The 24740-nt window shown below is 36.1% G+C and overlaps 1 protein-coding gene across 2 annotated transcripts; it reads right to left on the bottom strand.

The window, feature by feature from the left end:
- Positions 1–1050: 1050 nt before the first annotated feature.
- LOC120069473 (TNF receptor-associated factor homolog 1a) lies at positions 1051–10602 on the bottom strand. Of its 2 annotated transcripts, none has more exons than XM_039021245.1 (13): positions 10403–10602; positions 9460–9690; positions 8875–8986; positions 8248–8336; positions 8090–8158; positions 7882–8011; positions 7283–7441; positions 5274–5622; positions 4822–4934; positions 4080–4230; positions 3484–3959; positions 3207–3411; positions 1051–2769 (listed from the first exon to the last, which is right to left on the bottom strand). In XM_039021245.1, exons 2-13 carry the CDS (start codon positions 9638–9640, stop codon positions 1390–1392), a joined length of 3414 nt encoding a protein of 1137 aa, XP_038877173.1. In that variant the 5' UTR covers positions 9641–9690; positions 10403–10602; the 3' UTR covers positions 1051–1389. The 2 variants fall into 2 exon arrangements, with proteins under 2 accessions (XP_038877173.1, XP_038877174.1); XM_039021246.1 differs by having other exon boundaries at positions 4080–4227.
- Between the last annotated feature and the right edge of the window lie 14138 nt (positions 10603–24740).

The raw sequence follows: 24740 nt of genomic DNA, 5'->3' as shown, positions 1-24740 counted from the left end.
TTGGGATTTTGCCATTTTGGGCTAGTACATTATTTACAATAAGGACAGAAATAACAAAACAATCTTGCGCAATGAATTCAATATGTTACACAGTAGCTAACTTTCTTCTAGCTTCCAAGAATCCAAGGGGAAAAATAAACCAGCTTTTTGGATTATGAATGGAAGTAGGGAAAAAGATGAATATCAAAAGAAGATATGATAGAGCTTCAGATGAGAGCCTCCACGACACGAACAGGGGTCGCATGGCGTCGGTGAGTGATCGGACGTCGCGTGGAACGTTCGACAGCATAGTGTCTCTCTTTTAGGGGGCAGCCGGGGCCGTTGGTGCCGGGAATGAAGGTGCAACCAGAGGGGCCAGAGGGCGGTACACTGACTCTCTGAAGAGATTGCAGCTTCAGCTTCACCTCCGTTCCTCTCACCATTGGTGGCTTCTCATGCAGAGTCCTTCCAGCTAAGTTTGGCTGAAGCTGCAAAAGAAGAAGGATAGCCAATGCCAGAGTTATGTGGAGAAATTTCATATTTCTAGCCACCTTTTGTTTCTGCTTTTTCTTTCCTTTTCCACAAGTTTAATGAAAGAAAATGTTTGAGTTTGTTGATGAGATTGCAATGATATTTATAGTAAAAAGAACAGTGTCGACTTTTGGATTATTCTACAAGCTGCAAGGTTTTGACCAAAGCCTCGACATAATTGAATGCGTCCTCTCCTAACAACTAATAGTGGAAACTTTTATTTGAACTAGAAAAAATTGATAATTTGTTTTTTCAGCGAGTTCATCTATTTGAAAACTTGAGGATTTCAAGAGATATGTATGTATCAGGCATGATGTGTAACATTATAAGAACGAGCCGAAAGCTATCGACTTTCTTGATGAGGTTCATGCGAGGAAGTTTCCAGCAAAGCAGACAGAAGAGAAAGTCAAAAGGGAAGAACTTTGTTTTGCTTGCTTGGCAAATGGGATTTGTCTGTGGTGAGGAATTGGATTAAATATTACTTTGTTTTGAAACAGTTGCACAGAATGGTAATATTATTGAATGGATGGAAAGAAACAATAGAGAAAAATACTTAAAAGCTCTATTTAGCAGTGATGATGAATAAGGATATTGTCGTATACGCAATATGCTTTTAACCAATAACTAAATAGGCAGAGGATACTCTGAAAGGTGAAATAATCAAAACCTCAACGATACGACTAGATTTTGCATTTAAGGCTAGCAAAGAGAAGGCGAAGAAGACACTCTTTACAAATTGTTTTCTTATGAGAAGGATTACAACCTCACTCCAAATCCAAGACCCCAACAACTTCCTGGTACGTTATTACAGTGGATATACCCACTAACTCTAGGCAGGGAAGGCAAATTTCATCCTTGTTTGCTTCTTTCTTGTGTTAGTCAGTGTCCATCTGATGGTCGAAACACATTGTAGCCATTGATCCCATGCCCCATATTTGAATATTCTGCATTGAGATATTGGTAACCATCGAAGTCTAAAGTCCTCGTCCCAAGTAAAGAGAGATCAGAAGCTGCTGCTCGCCAATTTGGAACCAACCCATCAATCTGGCCATTTAGATGTTGTTGTTGACTAGATGGTGGAATAAAATCCATGGCTGGTTCATAATGACTGATGGAAGAGGTATATCCCCGTTGAAAACCACCATCATGATAACTCCGTGTCCGCTCAAACCTGCAAGAGCTTGTTGAGGATCCTATATCACCAGCCATCCCCCCCATGTCACCAGGGAGTGAGAACTGCCGGCTCAACAGACTAGGTCCATTCCCAAGAGACTGGAACATTGAGTTGTCTCTGGCTGAAATGCCAACAATATTTTCATCATCTAGAAGATCGTTAATTATATCGAGGTGGGGGAACTCCTCTGCAAAACCTTGGAGCTGGCGACCAGACGTACAGGCTGATAATTCTGCAGACAAGACATCAGGGGTTGAACCACGAATTGGCTTCTTGTATAAATCTTGAACATCGTTGAGCATGGATGAATTGTAATGCCTGCTCCTAACAGCTTCCCTCTGTGAACCCTCTACCCACTGGGGACCATTTGGTAAGACATCTCGGGTTACCATGCTGAAAGGATAACTAGATCTGACAGTATTTGGATCTAATCTCTCAGAGTTGTGTGGTACATACATGGGCGAAGAAACCATAGCAGATGCCAAAGAGAAGGCAGATGATGGGCTGACGCCTGAAGTAGAGGTGCTCAGATGAACATATCCAGCAGTGCTCGGAGCTACATGGTTGCCCATTATGGCGTTCCTATAGGACTGGGGAGCATAACTATGAGTGGCTGGAGCAGGGTCTGGACCCAACCGGCCAGCTGCACTCACTGAACGGGCAAGTAATGGGGATGTATGGACCACATTGACAACAGGTGCTGTAGCTCTTGGACCGGGAATTAGAGGTGCACTAGAAGGCCTCGACATCATAGGAGTTTGATGTGCGGAAGCCTTTTCAGTTGGTTTTGGAATTGCAGACTTCTGAGCCTCTGCTTTTACTGCACTTACAACATGGGATGTGGTAACTACAGGCACGGTCTTCTCCATCTGATGTGCGCTAGTTGACGATGATGCTTTAATTTGAATGGAATCAACAGCAGAAATACTCTGATTGCTCGATTTCTGTTCAACAGTTGGTGGCATATGATCCTGCTGGTTCTGAGGGGAGGATGGCATAGCTGTTGATGCATCTCTAAGTATCCTTTCCATATCAACCTGGTTTTTAGAGCTTCGCTCTTTTGGCAATGAAATAACCTTTTCTTCCTATCACAGTGAACAAACTAAATGTTAAAATTGACGCTTAATTTTGACATTAATGATCTCACAAATATTCAAGTAACATTATCAAATATGAAATAACCTTTTCTTCCTATACATATACGTAGTCTGTTTTCAAACTCTAAGACTAATAAAGTCCATACTTGAAGCCAACAAAACATAATAGTATTATGATGTTGGTCTCAAGAAAAAAATGGAAAGGCAATAAAAGTATGAGATTTCTGAAGAATCAAAATGAAACGGTAAAATAACGAACCGCGTCGATAATGAATAGAGGAATGCAACCTGAATTTGGCAACATCTACTATTGCTCTTCTTTTTGTTTTTTTTTTTTTTGTTTTTTTTTTTTCCTTTCTTTTTAGTTTGGAGCTTTTTCATTTTATTCAATACATTTATGCATATGAAACGGATTAGGTGAGCACCTTCTTAACTCCCTGCTGTTCAACCCTTTTTATTTTGCCCCGGAGGGAATGATTAATGGCCATAGGATCAGACTCTTTAGACTTATTACCACCACAAACATCACTTCGGTCCTCTATGTCAGCTGTAAGCTCTGATGACTGACTATCCATCTCATTGGCACAAATGTTTCGATCATTGGCTGCATCCTTCTGCTGATTCTTTCCACTACAAAATCAAAGATGCAAATCACTATACATCCCAGATGCACTTTCAAAGAAATATCCCTTGCTCACTTACATGCTTGGTGATTTCTGCTTCTTGTAGTTGTGAAAGGAATTCTCCTTATAAGGGCCGTTCATTACCACGGATGGAACAGAATCAGTAGAACACGTAGAAGAGCTATCATCCATAACAGACAAGCTCTTCTTGTCAGATAAGGGTGTTTGGGCAGAGGACAGACTGCCAATGCCACTGCTACTCGCCTCCATAGAGGGATGGACTTCTGATGTGTCAGTGTCCCAATTGACAGGGCTGGCATCTCTGTCCTCTGAATCAGGTTGAAGTACTTCGCTAGCACCTTCAACAGAATCAGAGACATCAGACACGACCTCGGGCAAGTCGGACTTCTCAAGCACGGGCTGCACCTCATCCACAATGGAGTCTTCCTCCTTCCCATTTCTAGGATTTACTTGTTCTCTGATCAGCGCAGTCAAATTTGCCTTCTCTTCTCTCCCTTTGTCCTTACTTTTGCGGTTGTTTCGTTTTTGTTTAGCCTGTTGAAAGAAATGGCCTAACATGGTGAGTAAATTATTGATAACAAGATGAATTGATGTAGGAAGAAAGAGAATGAAGGGCAAAAATAGAGGCAGTTAATAATTCAATGAATATAATACCTGTTTTTTCTTTGATTTCTTATCCTTTTCTGAAGCTAATCGCCTAGCTTTTTGTTCACTTTCAGCCTGCCATGCTGCCTCTTCTTCACGAATGAGTTCCTCTTGCCTCTTCAATGCAACAGCCTCCTGATAGGCAACTTCAACTTTACTGCTGTGAGTAAAGAGAGAAAATAAATATACCATTCAACTTCAAGTTTGCAATTGAACATATTTGATGTGAGAAACTGAGAATCATGTAACCAGCTTCCTGTTTCAATGAACTTAAGAAAGAGATTTGTGTAACCTAAACTTTTCCCGAGAAAACATGCCAAAAAAAAACCAACAAAAATCGCCAAAGCTTTATGGTAATGATGGCAAGTTATTGCCTTCACTATAGAAAATCCTCTGAAGAAAAGGACAGCAAGATAATGGAAGAATATTATCTCCAATAACAAGTAAGGGTATCAGATGAGATTGCGGGAACCTATGAAGTCATCACACCACGCTACTAGTACACTAGTTGAAACAGAATATCCAGAATACTACTCATAAGCATAAAAGTGTACTGTTTTTTTAAACTAACGAATCAGAGCGAAGAAGGGCTGAATCTCAGTTACCATAAAAGTGTACTATTTGACATCACATTTGTTGAATGAAGCAAAAGAAAATCATCATGCACGCTAGCAAAAAGAGTTGAAGAGTAAGAAGCTTCCCAACAAGAAAATTTCCCGGCTTTTGCAGAGAAATTATAAAAACGCGATACCTAAATATGTGGGCAAGGACAAATATTTCCACTGTCCTACGTCCCAATTCTGTAAGCCGCCTTTCGTCACGTTCGATGGAATCTTTGTTGAAGTCTTCTCCAGAGCTACCATCCTGCAGACAAGAGTTCATGGTTTTTACAGCCAACAACTCCAACATTACTAGGTATACAAATTATGACTTAAAAAAATCCTTGTTCATAACTGATAATAAAATCAATGCTAAAAGAATTGTATATCCATCACTAAGTGGTGCCTGTTTACAGTTCAGCCCACAAGTTTGTTATTGCAATTAATTTAAGCACTGTAGTCATAACAATAGATAACAAACGAATCTAATAACTGGTTAATAGTTTACTCATAAAACCCAGACCTATCCATTGTTAAGCTTCCAATCAAACAATCTTTCTTCCCACTTAAATATATCAACAAGCATTATCAACCAGGCACTCACCTTAGTTCGATTTTGAGGGCCCTTCTCATCTTTTGGTGGTAATGGTTCCACAGCAGCCCTCTCGAGCAGCAGTAGAACATCATCCACTAAAACGAAGGTGTCTTTCTCTATGTGAACTATTGGAGCTGTCATCTCTTCAGCATCTAATAGTTTTGCTTTCCCCTTTTTACTCTTGGTATGCCCTTCGAGAGCCTTCAATCCACTGTATAATGAGTCCATTACTAAAGTAGACGTCACCTCCTTCTCTATAAAGAAGTGTTTTACGACAACTTTTAGTATTGCATCTGTCTTTTCCCTAGACATACGCCGCCTAGCATTCTGGTCAATTCCCAACCAGAAAGCCCGAAAACTGTAACAATGAAAATGACGGTCATTTAAAAAGCCAATGCTGAAGACAATGATGATAACAATAACAATAATGATAGGGATATGGTACACTGCTATTTGCAAAACACACACACACACACACAAAGGGACATGGAAACACTTCTATTTGTGTGACTGTCAGGAAGTTTTGTCATACAAACTTCTCAGGAACTTTGGTAAAAGATTTCTCATAAAGAAATTTTCTTCTTTTTTTTCCCCTTTGGAGAAAGAAACTCAGCATTTCATTCAAAAGTGAAGGTACTAGACAGGGAAAAAAAGAGGAAACCTCCATGCCCACATTAGTAACAGAAACTTCCCAACTGACTTCAGTAACAAAAGATCATAACTACATAAGCTCTGAAAAAGACTACATCATCTAGAAACTCAAAAAATGATTTTATAAGAAATTCGGTGCAGTGGAAAACATATCTTCAAAGGTTCTTTCATTCCTTTTCAACCAAAGGCCCAGAGAAACACCTCCACCAAGAGCCTCCAGAAGGTTTCTTCCTCATCTTAAAAATCTCCACATGAAAGATACTTTGCACAAAAAAAGGCCCTTACTGAGGGGCAGGGACCCTTTGACGTTAGCAGCTTGAAGACAAGTGTTAAACTAGGTCAAAGAAAAGGAACAAGTAACAAAGATGTGATTCAGCGCTTCCTCCTCTCTTTCACAAAAATTAATAAGCTATCATCATATTTACATTGAGATCTGACTTTCAAGAACAAAAAAAAAAGGCTATTTCCTGTGCTCCAGGAGAGCTAAATTAACAAGAACATAGAGAGCTTTTTTCTTCCTTTTAGAAGTTAAAAACTAAATAAAAGCAGAACTCAAAATTAAGCTTTAATCAAATTCATCGACTACATGAGGTCTCTTCCTCATCTTAAAAATCTCCACATGAAATATACTTTGCACAAAGAAGTCCCTTACCGAGGGGCAGGACCCTTATTGATGTTAGCAGCTTGAAGACAAGTGTTAAACTAGGTCAAAGAAAAGGAACAAGTAACAAAGATATGATTTAGCGCTTCCTCCTCTTTTTCACAAAATTAGTAAGCTATCATCATATTTATTTTGAGATCTGGCCTTCAAGAAAAGAAAGGCTATTTCCTGCTAGCCCATGCTGCTCCAGGAGAGCTAAATTAACAAGAACATAGAGGGCTCTTTTCTTCCTTTTAGAAGAAAAAAAAAACTAAATAAAAGCAAAACTCAAAATTAATCTTTAATCAAATTCATCAACTACAGGATAGAGATACATCCCACCGTCTTCTTATTAGGGCTGCTGCTAGACTGGAGTTTTTCCACCAATATATTTTTTTAAGCATGGATTAATACATTGAATGATAATGAAAATCCTCCAGCTCTGTTTTTCTATTGCTTTCTTGAGTAAAGGATGCCCTATTTCAGATTCCTTGTAGAAGTCTAGTTTATACATTAATTAATTATTTCTGCTTCTGAGCTACAGAAAAAAAAGTATACATATAATGTTATAATATTGTCCTTTACGAACCATAGAAGATCCAAGAGTAATGAAAAGTCGCAAAAATAGATTCCAGACACTTCGCTTACTAGGGGGTACCGCCAGTCAATTCTCATAATATAATTTGGAAACTGGAAAGTTGATAAACATAAGGAGAACAAATATTACCTTGACCATCTAGCTTTATCCTCTATCAGCTTCCCCAGCTTGCTTCTTCTCTCTTCCACAAAACGCCGACATATCTGCTCAACATTAGTCAAATATACCCTAACAAGTTCTCTCCTATACTGACAATCAAGACAACGAAAAGGCCGGTCAGCTCTCTCCCTGCAAGATAAAATTCCAAGGCATGAAATTCCAAACATATTTGACAACTTAAATACACAATAGGTTTTCTTTTGACAGACCAAAGCCACTGAAAACTTAGACATCCCCACCGAACTGCACACACAATGCAGTCTTTCAGAATTTAAAAAAAGTTAAATATATAAGTTAACAAATTCATTTAACTAATAGCAAGTGTGCTGGTAATAAGAAGGTAGCCTAGAATATATTCAAAGAACTAAAACTTCTTCATTTTGAGTTTGTCATGTACATAGACTTTGAGCCAGTCAAAAATCCATAGATAGAACAGAAGGGTCAAGGTCATTAATTACCAATGGAAACATAACATGATAAACTAGCAAACAAAAAAAAATCAGAACATCAAACAGAAATTGCAAGAGTATATCAGCAATCAAGGATTATAAATCTTGATCAGAAAGTACCTAATCACTTGAACTTGTGCCTTTATTATGAGAGTGTCAGCATCAATAAAACCATCTAATACTTTAGAAAGCTCCATAAACTTTTTCCATCCCCAGTCATGTTCTTTCTTCCAGAACCGATGTAACGTATCTGTACAAAAAATTTTATTTCATAAGTTATGCCAAGTTGTAACAAGAAAAACTTGAAAAGCAATGCAACAAAACCAACCAGAATATTTTGATTTCTTTGGATCCTTATTCACCACTGCTATTGTAAACTGTGCAAAATGGCTCCAACCTATTTTGCAAAGAAAAGATACCGACGGTGATTAAACAAATTGAAAACAAGGGTAGTACTTACTAAATACAGTTCAAACAGGATAGTACCTGGAAGGAGTTTGTCATGATTTGCCACACAGAGAAACAGAGAGAGATGATTGCAGACATCACATCCCTGAGGATAAATTAAAATGTACCTGCAACAAGAAAGTACAGCTTATCAAAACCTAAAGGAGGGTGGGGGGCCAAGTTCCAAAATGATCCATGATCCTAGTGAACAAGAAACAGGCAAAAATGCATAGTGATCTTGAAAATACTAATGGATCAATCCACAACCATTATCATGTGGAAAAAAAGAGCATCAAGAAAAAAAAATTAAAAAGAAAAAGAAAAACCATGATATCAAAATTTATTCATTGATACCGCACAAAATAATACTGAGTTTTCTAGAAAGATTTCCACTACCACTACCAAAGTAGTCAGATTGAACATCAGGAAGAGAAACTAAGATAGAACATAAACCCATAATTGAATATATATATATATCATCCCAGAGTAAAAGATAGTTCCAGATATCAAAGGATAAAAAGTCATCATTTAAGCAGAAAGATGTGAAGATATTGGCTTGGAATTCCATGGAAAAAATGCACGAGACATACAAACAAGGAATCACAAAATGTTAAACATTTTAAAAGGGACAGAAAATTTATTTCATAGAAATCCTCATCCACATACCATTTGTAGCCCCCAACCTCAAAAGCATTACTTCGAAGTTCTCGTTTGTTAAGTTGAGAAAATTTCTCTATCTTCCATGTATGTTTTCCATACAAATCTGAAGGTTTTGGTCCTACAAGGATATAGGATAGAAAGATAAGTACATGTTTTCAAAGTATGAAGATTAATGGTATCCAATCATCCTAGCATCAAATTTTCGAAACAATACACCCCCACTATAGAGCATGATATATGAAATAAATATGAAAAAGAAATAACGGTGTGGTAAAATAATCCATTATACCCAGTTAAACTTTCCAATTTTACTCCAAGAAACCAGCCTAAGGTTTAGGTCACGACGTCACGTACATGACTGATATGAAACACCAAATGATGCACTTACATACAGATTAGACAAAATCCACTGAGCCATCTTTAGGAGTCCAAAATGCTCATAATATTTCACATATTTTTCCAAAGAATAATATCCTCCCTGTTCTATGTTTTAGTTCCAGCTTGATTAAGAGCTTCAAGGAAAATTTCATTGCCAGGGAAAACAACCTCACAACTTAAGTACGGAAGTATGCAATAAAAAAACAAGCATACCAGCATCGTCATCATCGTCATCAGTATCCCAGTATGGTGGTGAAGTTGATGGTGTTCCATTTTCCACTTGTTCGGAAGACCTCCATTCAGCCAATGCTTCTCCAGACTGACTGTGATGCCCATTTGCAAAACTCTCCACAGACCTCATCCCTACAGCCTCTTCACTAACAACACCAGCCATCTTCCTCTCAAAAGAAATAATTTTGTTCAGAATCCGCTCCTCTCCACTCACTGGATGATGCAAAACACATCGAAAGGTCAAAAAACAGGCAACACAAAAGCAAGAAAAATTAACATATAGAGTTAAACCTTTCCCAACGGCAATAGAGAACCAATTTGGCACTAATACATAATAGATGTAAAGAATGTAAAATTCACAAAGCAGGTCGTCCATTGGAAATTGAAAAGGAAGACAGTATAATACTGATATCAGTTTTTTCATCCTTCAACCAATGCAAATTCCAAAACTCATAATCGTTTCCATAATTGTTAATTTCAAATGAAACCAAACAGAACCAACTTCTAACAGCTGTAACCAAAAAAAAGAAGAAAAAAAAAAAAAAAAAAAAAAAAAAAAAAAAAAAAAAAAACCTACCTGATATAAACGATAGACCATTACACTCTAAAAGTCAAAAAGATTCGGAAAGGTAATCAAGAATTAATTAAGGGAAACATGAATCTCAAAAGAAAAACAAGCCCTGGAGAGGCAAAGAAAATGCATCAAAACCTCAAAAATACGAGAGCCGCAGGAAAACATAAACCCAGAAAGGGAAGGAAGTAATCATCCATATTATAGACGATGATCGCAGATAGGCAATCCGGAGCAAAAACCCCGATCAAATTAAAACCCTACAGGAATTAAAAAAAGGAATTCCGGGGAAAAGAAAATTCCAAATGGGCGATATTCGATACGACATCAGGCAGATCAACTGAGCATACAAACCTTGAAGAACTGGCAGAGGTGCGAGAAAGGGCAATGGAAGCTGAGAGTGTCTTGTGGGAGAGAAAGAGAGGAAAGGGAAGAAGACAGAGATGGAAAGAGAAATAGAGAAATAGAGAGAAATAGAAAGAGGGAAGGAGGTCGAAGGCCAGGAGCAGCAAAGGAGAGGAGAATAGAGATAGAGAGAGCGAAACCCAAAAAGAAAATCGACAATTTAATAAATGAAAAATAAATATATAAATTTTGTTTTAAAAAGTAATTATTGATTTTTTGCAAAAATAATAATTAGGCAAATTAAATCTGAGTTTATATATTTTTTATATTATTTATAAAAAAAAGTTGAGGAGATTGGTGGGTTTTTTTTTTTCTTTGTAAAAAGTAAATAAGCGATTCGTTGTTTAGGAATAGGTTATTGGTTGGTTTCTTTATTAGAGAGAAAAAAATAAATAAAAAAGAAAAGAAAGAGGAATATTATTATTATTATTATAAGTATTGGTAATTAGGGTGACGGATGCGGTTCCTAAATAAGGGTCGGTGAAGGGCAAAGAGAAAATATGGGTTCCATTTGTGGAGTGGACTCTATAGTCTATTCCATTGCAAGTGAAACCCATTTTTCTTCACTTTTTATTTGGGCGGCTCTATTCCTATTAGGGTTTTGTGATTATGGGCCTTTAGCTATTTTGGGCTTAAATGGGGAGTATTTGTATCATGGGCTATAAATAGTTAAATGAGTAGGATTTTAGTACGTATGTCAACATTTTTAACATATTGCAAATATAGTAAAATCTTACTATGTTTTAATATACTCTTATCAATAATAGACATCTATCAGACAGAGAGTTGATTGAAATCTTTAAGAATCGAGAGTGTATTGAAATCTTAAATAATTTTAGGTTTGATTGATTTTTATTTATCCTGTTATTTTTGGATTCAGTTGTTATTTATCGTATTAAAACAATTGTGAAAAGTGATAGGATGACCCCTCACTCGAAATGCATATGTTAAACAAAAAGTACTGACAAGTACTATAACAACAATAAATTAACAGCAAGAAAAAACAAGTAAAGGCACATAGATTTTGTTAACTCTCATTCAGCGATACACCTACGTTTGAGGGGTGGTGTGCCCATAAAAGATAATCCACTAGTATTAATAAGTCAAGCTTTTACAACGTAATGCTTATCTGTAAAGTAGTGACTTTTACAGTGACTCATGTAGAGCCTAACTTGATGAACACCTAGGCTCCCTCTAGATGAAAGACTTCATTTCTAAATTAACTTAGGCTCCCCCTAAGTTGTTGAATATTAGTGGTTGATACTTCGACACTCTGTAACGTAGGGTTATATATCGGTTGGTCGGTGTCGGTTTTTGGAGGAAACTGGCACCGAAAACCGACCAGTCAGTTTGTATGCTTCTTTGCAAAAATGTTGTCTTAGAAACCGTCAATCGGTTTGGTTTTTTTCCCTTTTATTTCTCTCTCCCTCTCTCTTTCTTTATTTTTTTCCCTCCTCCTCCTCCCTCTCTCCTTTCTTCCTTCCTCCTCTTCTATCCAAATTATAATGATTTCGTTTTGTTTAAAATTTGTTGACAATTGAAATGGTGTTTGGTATGGTAAAGCTTGGTGTTGGTCATTTGATTAGGAACTTCAAATTTGGACTCAATCTTCCTTATTTTGTTAGATGTGGATAGGATTGGTAACAGAGTCGGCCCGGGGCGGGGGGGATTCCTCGTCCCCGTCCTCGCGAGGGGTATTTCCCCCCATCCCTGCCCTCGTTCCCGTCAATTGAAGGTGAGGACGGGACGGGATTCCCCGCGGGACCCATCCCCGACCTTTTTTTTTAAAATATATATAAATATAAATATAAAAATATTTTCAATTAATATATACATACATATATATATATATATATATATTAAAAATTTTAATCGGGGTGGGTATGGGGACGAGGATACCCTCCCCGTCCCCGATTTGATCCCATCACCGGTTAAACCAAGGATTCCCTACGAGGATTTTTGCCAACCCTAGATGTGGACCACAACTAGGTCTATACACCTGATCTAAGGCTGCCAAGTGTCATTGGAAGTTATTTTAAAATCAGTGTTTTAAACAAAAATATTGGAAAATAATGATACATATTACATATTACATAAGTACAAAATAAATCATAGACTCATACAATTACATATTAAGTCATGTTCTCGATTTCTTTTTCTCATACATATTGCATGAGTCAAAGTTTGAAAGACATAACATCTAGCCACCAAACAAAATAGGAAATACATATTGCATACTACATATTAAATATTACATAAGTCCAAAATAACATAAGAAATACACACCACATAATATAAGTCCAAATGAAAAAAAAAGAAATACATAACAAGTCTAAATTAAAAAGGAAAAATACATAACAAGTCCAAATTAAAAAGAAAATACATAACAAGTCCAAATTAAAATTCAATATAAGAATTCAAAGTCGAAAAGTCTTCAAAATCTTCAATGTTTTTTTCCTGATCCATGATCATTCTGAATCCTACAAAATTGCAAATATAAAATAATAATAATAATAAGTCAATATCGTTTATGATTTCTCAATTTTTATCTTAATAATTGTAAAAGAAAAAAGTAAAACCAATGCAATACCTTTTTCAATCGTTGAGTCTTCCTCGAATTGTTTGTAAAGATCAATATCAATCGATTTAAAACTGAGCCAATTTTGAGTACATAAAGGAGTCTCTACCATTCTAGGAGCCAATGAAGAACGTGATGAGTAAACTATACGTCCTTCAGTACTAAAAGCGAATTCAGATGCTATCGTCGATATTGGGATTGCCAATATATCTTTAATTAGTGTACTAAGTGTAACATCTCGAATTTTAGGAAAATTTAAGTTAATTATCTAAAATTATTGAGTTTAAATTTCTTTTTCATTTGAAAAATTGAGATTAAATTGAAAGAATTGAAAAACTTTTATTGTTTAAATTGAATTTAATTAATTAGATATTCGAACTAATTATCTTGAAAATATTGAATTTTGCTTCCCTTTGATTTTGGATTTTAGGGCTAACTTAAAAAAGGAAAATTAAGGAGATAATTAATTTCATGTGGTTTTGAATTGATTTAAATATGTGGAAGGATTTAATTTGTATCAAATTGACAGATATTTAATTTTGGTTTTTGAAGCCAAAATCAAGATAATTTGAAAAGTTAATTGATTTATTAATTTAATAGAATCTTTGAAGATTTGAACCTTTGGAGATTTTGGATATATTATTATGAAATATTTTATTTATCTTTTCAAAATTTGAAAAAAAAAAAATAATTGAGATTTTTCAAATTTAAACGAGAGTGAAAAGAGGCAAAAAATCATAGAGAAAGCAATTCGGTTTTTCAGCGACAACTTTCACAAAATTATCAATTATCAAAGTTTGAACCGTTGGATCATGCTCAAATTTGGTCAGTCTGTTTGAGATATATAGAGTTTGATTTTTAACGGTTGGATTGTTGTTTAAAGTCTTGGTTTGTTCGTAATCACTACTGAATAAAATCTGTAAAACTAGAAATTCTCTTTCTCTCTCACTCTCACAAACCCTTCTCATGCAAGACCTTCACTACCAGCCACTAGCCTAAACAATTTATGTCGTCCGACAGCAACACCTGTGCCTATCTATGGGTGCCATCGCTGCTTATACCATTGTCACTGAAATTGATATTTTGGTTGATATCCTTTATGTTTCGCTTTTAGATTGAAGTTTGGGAGCGTTTATGTTCACTATCCAACAAGGGAAACAAGTTTTTCAACATTTACTATTTGAAGTTTGGAGAGCGGTGGCGTGCTTTCTAGCAGGATTTACGATTGTTCAGTCCTTTAGTTGGTTTTAATTCAAGTGAATTGTTGGAGTTGGTTGTCGAGATAACTGTCCCTGGCTTAATTTGAGGTAAGTGGTACTATTACCGGTGCCTTCGTGCCAAGCAGCCTAGATTAGATTTACAAAGTTAATTAATGGACCTTAAAAGCATGATTTTGTCTTTGTGATATACTTGTTGCATGACAGTTATAAGTATTTGAGCATGTTTGAACCTCCATGTTATGCTATGATCTGTGCGGCGGAAATAGTACTGAAACTATGTATGTGATGTATGATTAGACAAATAGGGCAATTTACCATCTCGCCTTGATGCATGTTGTATTTCAGAGGACTGACGGGTCTAGTTTCATGTTTTACGGTGTGCCTTCGGGTCGCTAGACATGCGTGAATCGACAGATTCATGTTCATGTTACTTTTCCATATTTGACGGTGTGCCTTCGGGCCGCTAGACATTTGTGAATCGAAGGTTCACGTTCATATTACTGTTCCATGTTTGACGGTGTGCCTTCGGGCCGCTAGACATGTGTGAATCAACATGTTCACATTCATGTTACTTTTCCACGTTTGATGGTGAGCATTCAGGCCACTAGATATGCGACAGGTTCACATTCATGTTTATTTTTCCATGTTTGACGGTATGTCATCAGGCCACTAGACATTCGAGTCAAGGCAAGACAATACGTTCTTTGATATCTTTTCATTATTTGAAACAACTGTAGTTGTTTGAGCCACAGGCCCAATATTATCTACTTGTGGATGCATAGCCTGATTCCGGTAATGGGATCACTTACTAAGTATTTTTATACTAAACCTTTCTTAATTTATATTTTTTAGGTAAGGATAGGAACGGATCGGCGGGTGACGAGGGAGACCTGTAATCGTGCCATATGGGACATGTAAATCGCTTCCGCTCAGTTTACGTTTTCAAGGTATTTAAAAGTTTTGATTTGAAACTCGATGTTGGTCAAAATTTTATCTGTTTAAGTTATTTTTTCTTCATTATTTGAGGGGCCCGAACAAAGGTTTTACTTATTTGTTATTTATTTTGGAAAACTGTCTTTATTATTTTAATGAAATTTATTTTTCTCAATGGTCAAAACGTTTTTTAATGTAAATATATAATTATGAGTAATGAACCTTATCAGAGTACTCAAAAGATCGGGTCATTACACTAAGAATCTCAAATCGATGACTATTATGCTTCACCAATTAAGTATGTCAAAGGTTGGATCATTCTTAATAAGAACTTCAAGCAAATACACATCAAGTTCATTCGCCTTATCAAAATGGGTCGCGTCAACATTTGAGAATCTTAAAGCAAATCCATACTTTTCCTCTACACCCATTGTTTGAATCGGAACCCTATCCCTAGTCATATTAGCAAATGCACTATCATTCCCACAAAAAGAAGATGAACTGTAAGCATTGAAGAGTTTCCAAAACATCCTCCACTTTATTTGTCATATTTTTAGCTTCAGTTGGCTCTAACAACTTGTTGAAACAATATGATAAAAACCTTAACTTATATCGCGGATCTAACATAATAACAACATACAATAACAAATTGATCTTCTCATTATTTCTCCAATATTTATAAAACTTAGCCTCCATGCTCTTAGCCACATTCACAAGAGTTGGATTTTCACTATCCATGGAATTTTCTTGTATGCAATTATGAATGGTGCTAATTTGCTGGTAAATCATATTGGAAGTACTATACAAAGAGCCTGAAATTTTTAAAGTGACATTGTAAAATACTTCCAAAAACCTAACCAACATTCGAGCATTCTCCCAATCATCTTTGGTACGTTGGCATTCACTTATAAAGTGGGTTCTTCATTCTCCAATCTATTAAATGCTTTTTCAAACTTACTAGTCCCATCAAGCATCATATACATAGAGTTTCATCTAGTGCTAATGTCAAGGCATACTAAATTCTTACAAGCAATCTTTTCAATTTCAATACACTTCTTAAATTTCATAGCTCGTGAAAGAGAAAACTTCACAAATCTAACAATATTGCAAATTCTACCTATACACTCATAATGCTCCTTAAATGCATCACAAACAATAAGATTCAGTATATGGGCACAACATCTAATATGCAAAAATTCACCTTTCAATAACCCACTATTAAATCTCTTAACAAGATAAGCCACAGTTGTACCGTTTGAGCTTGCATTGTCAACAGTCAAAGTCATAACTTTATCAATACCCCAACTCTTTAAATTATTTTCAATGGTCCTATCTATGGTTTCACCTCTATGGTTATGGTAGTAAAACTAAGAATCCTCTTGTGTAAATTCCAATAAGAATCAATGAAATGGGTAGTTAATTGAAGGAACTCGATTTTAAAGAGATATTTGAGCAAAAGCAGATCGTCCAAATTCCATTTAGATTGAAAATACGAATTTACAACAAACATACAGATTATGCATTATAATTAAAGTTACTGCATGGTTTTTAAACAATAAATAAGAGTTCAAGAAATTATACCTTTAAAGAACCCTTCTTCTAGTATATCCCTCGAACAGTCACAAACTTGAATACAACAACCTTGAAGACTTTCTTCAAGAATCTCACGAACCAAAAGGAAGACACCACCACTTAGAACCTTCGGTATACTCGAGGTAAGAACCTAGGAGTTATGGGCTCCTATTTTGGTAAAGAGGGATTTTAAGTTTGGAGGAGGAAAAAGATTGAGGAAGAACACTACCGTATAGGAAAGACTCTCAATCATGTAGTCAATAAGCTTATCGTATAGACTCTCTCTTTTTGTGTAGTCTTGTTGTATGTCTGTGTGGAAGAAAATAACAATAAAAGTATTTTATTCTATTTTGACAGAAAAAACCAATTGACCATCCATTAAGGTGGTTAGAGAGGAAAATGGATTATTATCCAAAATAATAAATAATATAAATAAATATGATAACCAACTTATCATATCATATTTATAATTTATAGTTTTAATATTGCATCATATATAATATAAACTATAGTTCTTTTTTCTATTTTATGGCATTTAATATAAATTTAACAACTATTTCAATCTCATTCAAATATTTCTTTCCTCCAATTTAAACTATAATGTATCAAACATATTATAACAGTTATATCATATATAATTGAATCAATTTAATTATATCATATATAATTAAATTCACTCTTATTAATTTGAACAATTCAAATTAACCCACAAACTGATTCTCAACTAAATCCTTTTGAGCTACCAAGGGGATCATATTTACCTGTAGCTTAAAGCTCCAATCGTACGTGAATAATTAATTAAACTCTTTAATTCATTATCCACCATCTGTTAACTGTCGGCACTCCACTAAAGACTGACAGCCGCACTCTCGCACTACAAATATATTTCTGTGTCCATTGAATATAACCAATCAATAGTATGATGACCCTTCAAAAATTGCTTTTAAGTACAACTAGGCCAATTTATCGTTTGCCCTTGTAGTTACATCTAACTTCTTAAGTACTACTAATTCCTCTAATGAACAATGACCATAGTCCCACTATGACTAAACCCCTCTTGGGCTAGGAGAGGGTGTGGCGCCACATTGTTCAAGACCTGAAATTAGCCCTTAAGGGAGCAATATATTGGGGAATGACTGAATTCCATCTTTTGTAGCTGAGTTCCCAGCTCCCCAATTAGACGAATCTTCAAAATAGTAGGCTTGGAGTCAGCGATCTGGCTATTCTCACCCATACAAATCAAAGAACCGCCCTCATAGGCAAGAGTGTTGGGATTGATGTCCTAATTCTCCTAGAGTCTCGTAGTTTGTAAACTTTGTACACATTGTTATTAATAAAATAAGAGTTATTTTATTTGCATTTACTCATATCCAATAAACAAAGATCTCTGGTTATTCTATATAAACTTAAGCATGTATATGAGATATACAAGTGGATCATGTCTTTAGTAATAATCTAAATGGTCTGTAGTATAAGGATAAAGAAAAGATACCTTATCCTGGTGACACTACGGATACGACCCGTTTTGTAAAGGTTTACAAGTGTTGCGAACTACTACAGATGGTTTGATCCTGACCATTCATGTGGAGACATGCGAGTGGGGGTGTCCTATACAAAGAGTTTGTATATGTTGGATTTTATGTTCTAAAACTCGTAGTTTGTAAATTAATAAACATATTCTGTTTTGTTTTTCGATAAAGTTGTTATTGAAATTGTAATTTTGAATCCAATAAACTAATGTCCTGAGCTATTTAATGTAGTTTGTACTTTATGTAGTGACATAAATGTGGATCAAGTTCAAATATATAGCCAAAATGGTCTATAGTATATTAATAAAGTTGGGCGCCTTATTCTGGGGACACTATGGATGCGGCCCACTTTGTAGTTAGTACAAACAATGTGATCTTGAATCGTTCATATAAAGATATGTGAGTGGGGGCATCCTATGCAATGAGTTTGCATACGACTAAACCATAAAATAGTCACTTTTTACGTTATAAATGCCATTTTATGTATAAAACTGACTATTTCGTTAATTAATGACCTAGGTAACTTAATCTTAATTCTAAGCTAACTATGAACTCCTGTTCACTCGGAATTATCCTTAGATTCGCATAGGTGAGGGCAGCACATAATCGTTGGCCCAATAAGCCTCCCATTTCAGGGGTAAGATCAGGTGGATAGCTGGGAACATAGGGTGCAAGATGGAATTCACTCCTACCCGTTATAGGGATAATAGTTAGGTTGTTCCTTTTAGTACTAAATCCAGGTCTTGAACAATGGGCCCCACCCTCTCCTTGGCTCGAAAGGGATTCAGTTTATAGATTGGACCTTAAACCAATTATTCATTAGAAGATCGGTGGAACTTAAGGAATAAGATGTAGTCTCGGGGGTAAAACAATTTTTATGACCCAGCCGAGATTACAAACAACCTGTGAACAATTAGCTTACTAATCATGGTTATATCAAATGGACATAAATATATTTATAGTAAGGGGAGTGCAACTACGGGACTATAGTGGAATGACCTGTTAGTTAACGAATGTTGATTAGTTTCGTCTAAAGAGTTTAGCCAGCTAATCTCGGATCATTGGAGCCCATGATCTATAGGTCCATTAGGTTCCCCTACTAACTCATATGGAATAAACTTAGAACCATATGATAGAATAATTCGAATTGTTCGAATTAGGTGAAGAGAGAGAAACCGACAAGTATATGTGATATAGTGGTCGGGTTTTCAGTTTAGAGAAGCTTTAATATTTAAATGTGGTTTAAATATCAAGAATATGAATATGTTCATATTTGGAAGCTCAGAAATAATGGAAATGGTCAAAGATGTAAAAAGTCAAATAGTTGACTTTTAACTTTGAAAAGTCAAACTTTGACCGACCTTATATTCAAATGTGATTTGAATTTCGAGAAAATGAATGTGGATTCATGCTCGGGAGGTCAAAATTAGTCAACACGGAAAAAAATTATAAAAAGTCAAAATGTTGACTTTTTGGTTAAAGTTTGACTTTGACAAAATGACTATTTTGCTCTTTGACTATAGTTAGTGGAAAAATCCAAACTTTTGTTGGATAATTCCACTAACAAAATAGTGGGCTAGGTGTTGGCTTATGGTGGAGACATTAAGCCCACTTAGATAGTGGATTCTAGGTGTTGGGTTTTTATGAATTTGTTTCATGCAAATGTTGCATGGTTTTTTCTATAAAATGGGCTTTCAATTATGGATGAAAGACTTTTGGCCATTTTTCCAAAATTGTTTTCTAAATTTGGGCTGGAAAAATCACTACTTTGTGAAAAAAAAAAAAAAACCCAAACCTAACCCAAGATTCATTCTTATTTTCCATCCCTTTTATTTATTGTTTTTTCCTTCAATTACATGCTAATTTCCTTTTAATTAAAAGCAATTAGAGTGTAATTAGGTCCTAATTCCACTGTGTATGTCTCGTGTTCCATCATGTGGTATCAGAGCATGCTTTAGTTACGCTCAATTGCTTTTGGTGGGTGTTTTTTTTCTTTTCTATTCAAGTGTTGAATGAAATATCGACTAAAGTGGATTTATTATGATTTTGGCATTGTTTTTCTTTAAATTTCTTGTGGAAATTTGTAATTACTCACATGTTTGTGAGCATTAATGTGTGAAAAGGGGTCTGTAAATTTGTCGGAGTCATTAGAGTTGAAATTTGTTTGTAATTTCTTGATTCCGGGAGAGAGAACAACAATAAAATTGGAGAAAAATGGCTCACAGACCCGAATTTGGCCACCAGACCCGAGACAAGCTCTAGACTCGACCGCAACCCGAGATCCGAGCGCGCGCCTGCTCGCGCCCGCGATTTCCGTCCGACCTGGTTTGAAGTTGTCTCACGCCACCGCTCTGCTTCGCGTGACCCGCGCATTCAGTCGACCCAACCCAACCCTCGCCTCTATTGACTACGTCAACATGCGTTGACCAGCCAGTCCAGACGGTCTGGACCGGTCCGTTTGACCTAGTTAAGCCGGTTTGACCGATTCAACTTGGTTTTTGGTGTTTTTGGGCCGGTTCGAGTGGTTTCTAAGCAGTTTAAGATGATTCAAAGTGTTTGAAGCCAGTTCCGGAAAGCTAGTTCCTGATTTCTGTAATAAATTAGTTATTTGATTGTTTTTAATGCCAAAATCGATCCACTTTAGTGTTGTTTACCTATTATGCATGTGATGTATAATGTTATTTGATTATGTGTGCATATAGTTTGCCATATAGTTTTAAAACCCCACCATAGGAAAAGCATGTGACATGTATTTATTATATCTTATAAGTGTTATAAAATATATACTATGCATTCTTAGTTTTAATATAAGTGTTATATTAAAGCATGCTTGATTGAAGGAAGCATGTTATAAATGAATGTTCTAGGGTTATAATTGTTATAAAATAACCTAGACTTCTAAAATCTATAACAAAGATAAGATGCATGCCCACTTAGGGTTAGCTATCTAGCATTCCCAATTTTCATAGAAAATAGGTCGATATCTTGTAAAACCGAAGTTACAAGCAAACTCACCTGGCAAGATCTTGGCAAAAAGTCGATAAGATGACTAAGGTTGAAGGTTTTTTAGTTGATGGTTCACAGAACACCTACTACCCGGAGATCGAGCCGGCATCTGAGTTAGGTTAAACCGGTTTTATGAGCATGCGTGAGCGGTGTGAGGTAATAAAATTTGTTTATCACCTAGACATCGTAGGTTAAAAACCCAGTATAAAAGTTATACTCGGATGAATCACCTGGACTTAGAATATGTTTAGTTATCCGAAATGTATCGCTGAGTATTTTATACCCTAATCGTCTAGAACACTTCAGCTGGAGAGAAGTAATGTACTTTTAGCTCTAGCGTCCCTAAGAGTTCACACCATGAGATTCATGCTTGGCTTTGAGCCGCCCTGGGAGCGGACTCCATTCGGAGAGTGTTTGCATGAGTCAATACCAAGGTGAATAAGGGAAGTTGTTCATAGTAAGTGGGAGAAGGAAGTGTGTCAACACATCCTACGGTCTCTTCCATTAGGTCGCACCGTGAGATTCTTATAATGCGTCTGCATGTCTGCCCTGGAGCGACCTTATCAATTGGAGGCTGTATTATAGGATTCGAAACTCCGCGAACTCTAGAAATTGATAGGGTCTCCCAGGTCCGTTTTCATTCTTGTCTTTCTAACTTCGGGAGCATAATGATTCCGATCTTTGAGGTCTGAAAATGGAGGGTCACACTTACGAGAATTACTAAACGTTAGTAAATTCTTGACCAAAGTAGTGATAACTGAGTTACTATAGGAATAAAAGTTATTCTGGTGATAGTATCTAGTCAAGATAGTCTTGGTTCAACGGAGGAATAGTCGATCACCCCTCAGTGAAGGTTATTCTAAACCATTGAAATATCGTTGCAAAATATAATGATGAAGGGTATATTATTAGATTTTTTACTAAACTTGATTGGATTTAAAAGATTAATGTTTTTTACTAAAAAGGATATGTCTTTTTCAGCATGAATAGCTTAATAACTCAACTCTTAGCTTCCGAGAAACTAAACAGCGATAATTACTCAACATGGAAAAACAATCTAAATTCAACACTAGTAATAGATGACCTGAGATTTGTCTTAACTGAGGAATGTCCTCAGGCCCCTGCCTCGAAAGAAGCACAAAGTAAATATGATTTACTAGTTGCTGAAACATGTTTAGTGGAGTATGATACCTCAACTTGGATATTGGATTCAGGAGCCACTAATCATATTTGCTTATCTTTTTAGGAAACTAGTTCCTGGAAAAAGCTTGAAGAAGGAAAGATCACTCTCAAGGTTGGAACAGGAGAGGTTGTCTCGGCTGAAGCAGTGGGAGACTTGAAATTGTTTTTCAACGATAGATATATCATACTTAAAGATGTTTTATGTGCTCCTAAAATGAGACGGTATTTAATATCTATCACATGTATATTGGAATAAATGCATAAAATATCTTTTGAAGTTAATGAAGCGTTCATTTTCAGAAAAGGTATTCAAATTTGTTCTACTATACTTGAAAACAACTTATATATGTTAAGACCAACTAAAGCAAAATTTTTCTTAAATACTGAGATGTTTAGAATAGCTGAAATTCAGAATAAAAGACAAAAAGTTTCTTCTAATGCCTATCTATAGCACCTAAGACTTGGCCACATAAATCTCAAAAGGATTGAGAGATTGGTTAAGAATGGACTCCTAAATCAGTTAGAAGACAATTATTTACCTCCATGTGAGTCTTGTCTTGAGGGAAAAATGACTAAGAGATCTTTTACTGGAAAAGGTCTCAGAGCCACAATACCCTTAGAGCTCGTACATTCGAACCTCTGTGGACCGATGAATGTCAAAGCTCGAGGTGGGTATGAATATTTCATCAGTTTTATTGATAATTATTCAAGGTATGGTTATATTTACCTAATGCATCACAAGTCTGATTCTTTTGAAAAGTTCAAAGAATATAAGGCTGAGGTTGAGAACCAGTTAGGTAAAACAATTAAGACACTACGATCAAATCGAGGTGAGGAGTACATGGACTTAAGATTCCAGGACTATATGATAGAACACGGAATCAAGTCACAATTCTCTGCACCTAATATGCCTCAGCAAAATGGTGTATCTGAAAGAAGAAACAGAACCTTGTTGGACATGGTTCGCTCAATGATGAGCTTTGATAAGTTACCTAATTCTTTTGAGGACATGCATTAGAAACTGTTGTCTATATTTTGAATAACGTTCCCTCTAAAAGTGTTTCAGAAATACCTTATGAACTATGGAAAGGGCGTAAAGGCAGTTTACGTCACTTTAGGATTTGGGGATGCCTGACAAACGTGTTGGTGCAAAATACTAAAAAGTTGGAACGTCGTTTAAAACTATGCCTATTTGTAGGTTATCCAAAAGAAACAAAAGGTGGTCTAGTTTACGATCCTCAAGAGAATAAGGTATTTGTATCGAAAAATGCCACATTCTTAGAGGAAGACGACATAAGAAGTTCTCAACCTCGCTGTAGACTACTATTGAATGAAATTTCCAAAAACGCTACAGATAGAACTAGTTCATCTACTAAAGTAGTAGATAAAACTAATACATCTGGTCAGTCACATCCTTCTCAAGAGTTGAGAATGCCTCGACGTAGTGGAAGGGTTGTTCATTAGCCCGATCGTTACTTGGGTTTAACAGAAACACAAGTCGTTATACCTGATGACGACATAGAGGATCCATCAACCTATAAACAAGCGATAAAAGATGTGGACCGTGATCAGTGGGTCAAAGCCATGGACCTCGAAATGGAGTCTATGTACTTCAATTTTGTCTAGAAACTTGTAGATCAACCAAATGATGAAAACCAATTGTTTGTAAGTAGATCTACAAGAGAAAATGAGACCAAGCTGGTGAAGTACAAGCTTTTAAGGCTCGACTAATGGCAAAGGGTTAGACCCAGAGAGAAGGAGTGGACTATGAAGAAACTTTCTCTCCCGTTTCCATGCTTAAGTCGATTAGAATACTCTTATCCATTGCCACCTTTTATGACTATGAAATTTGGCAGATGGATGTCAAGACAGCCTTTCTAAATGGCGATCTTAAGGAGAGTATCTATATGGCTCAACCAGAGGGGTTTATTGTACAGGGTCAAGAACAAAAGGTTTGTAAGCTTCAAAAATCCATTTATGGGTTGAAACAAGCTTCTAGATCCTGGAATATAAGGTTTGATATTGCGATCAAATCTTATGGCTTTAAACAGAATGTTGACGAGCCTCGTGTTTACAAGAAGATCGTCAATTCTACTATAGCATTCTTAGTTTTATATTAGGGGCGAGCATGGTAGACCGATAAACCGACACGATCGACCTAAACTGGCCGAAATAGAGTCAGCCGATCGGAAATTCAAGTAAATCGAGCGGGGGTCAGTTTGAAAATTTCCCACTGATTTTAGGGTCGGTCGGGCCCCGACCAAATT

The sequence above is a fragment of the Benincasa hispida genome, unplaced genomic scaffold (genome assembly GCF_009727055.1).
Source record: "Benincasa hispida cultivar B227 unplaced genomic scaffold, ASM972705v1 Contig425, whole genome shotgun sequence".
Classification (NCBI taxonomy): domain Eukaryota; kingdom Viridiplantae; phylum Streptophyta; class Magnoliopsida; order Cucurbitales; family Cucurbitaceae; genus Benincasa; species Benincasa hispida.
Note: the sequence above shows the minus strand (reverse complement) of the source record. Positions and strands in the feature narration are given on the sequence as shown.

Excerpts from the sequence above, each read along its gene's own strand:
- LOC120069473 (XM_039021245.1), bottom strand. The coding sequence starts at position 9,640 with ATGGCTGGTGTTGTTAGTGAAGAGGCTGTAGGGATGAGGTCTGTGGAG. Across the intron at positions 3,960-4,079 it reads AGAAATCAAAGAAAAAACAG|GCTAAACAAAAACGAAACAA; the intron begins GTATTATATTCA and ends TTCTTTCAACAG. Across the intron at positions 2,770-3,206 it reads AACAGCAGGGAGTTAAGAAG|GAAGAAAAGGTTATTTCATT; the intron begins GTGCTCACCTAA and ends TCACTGTGATAG.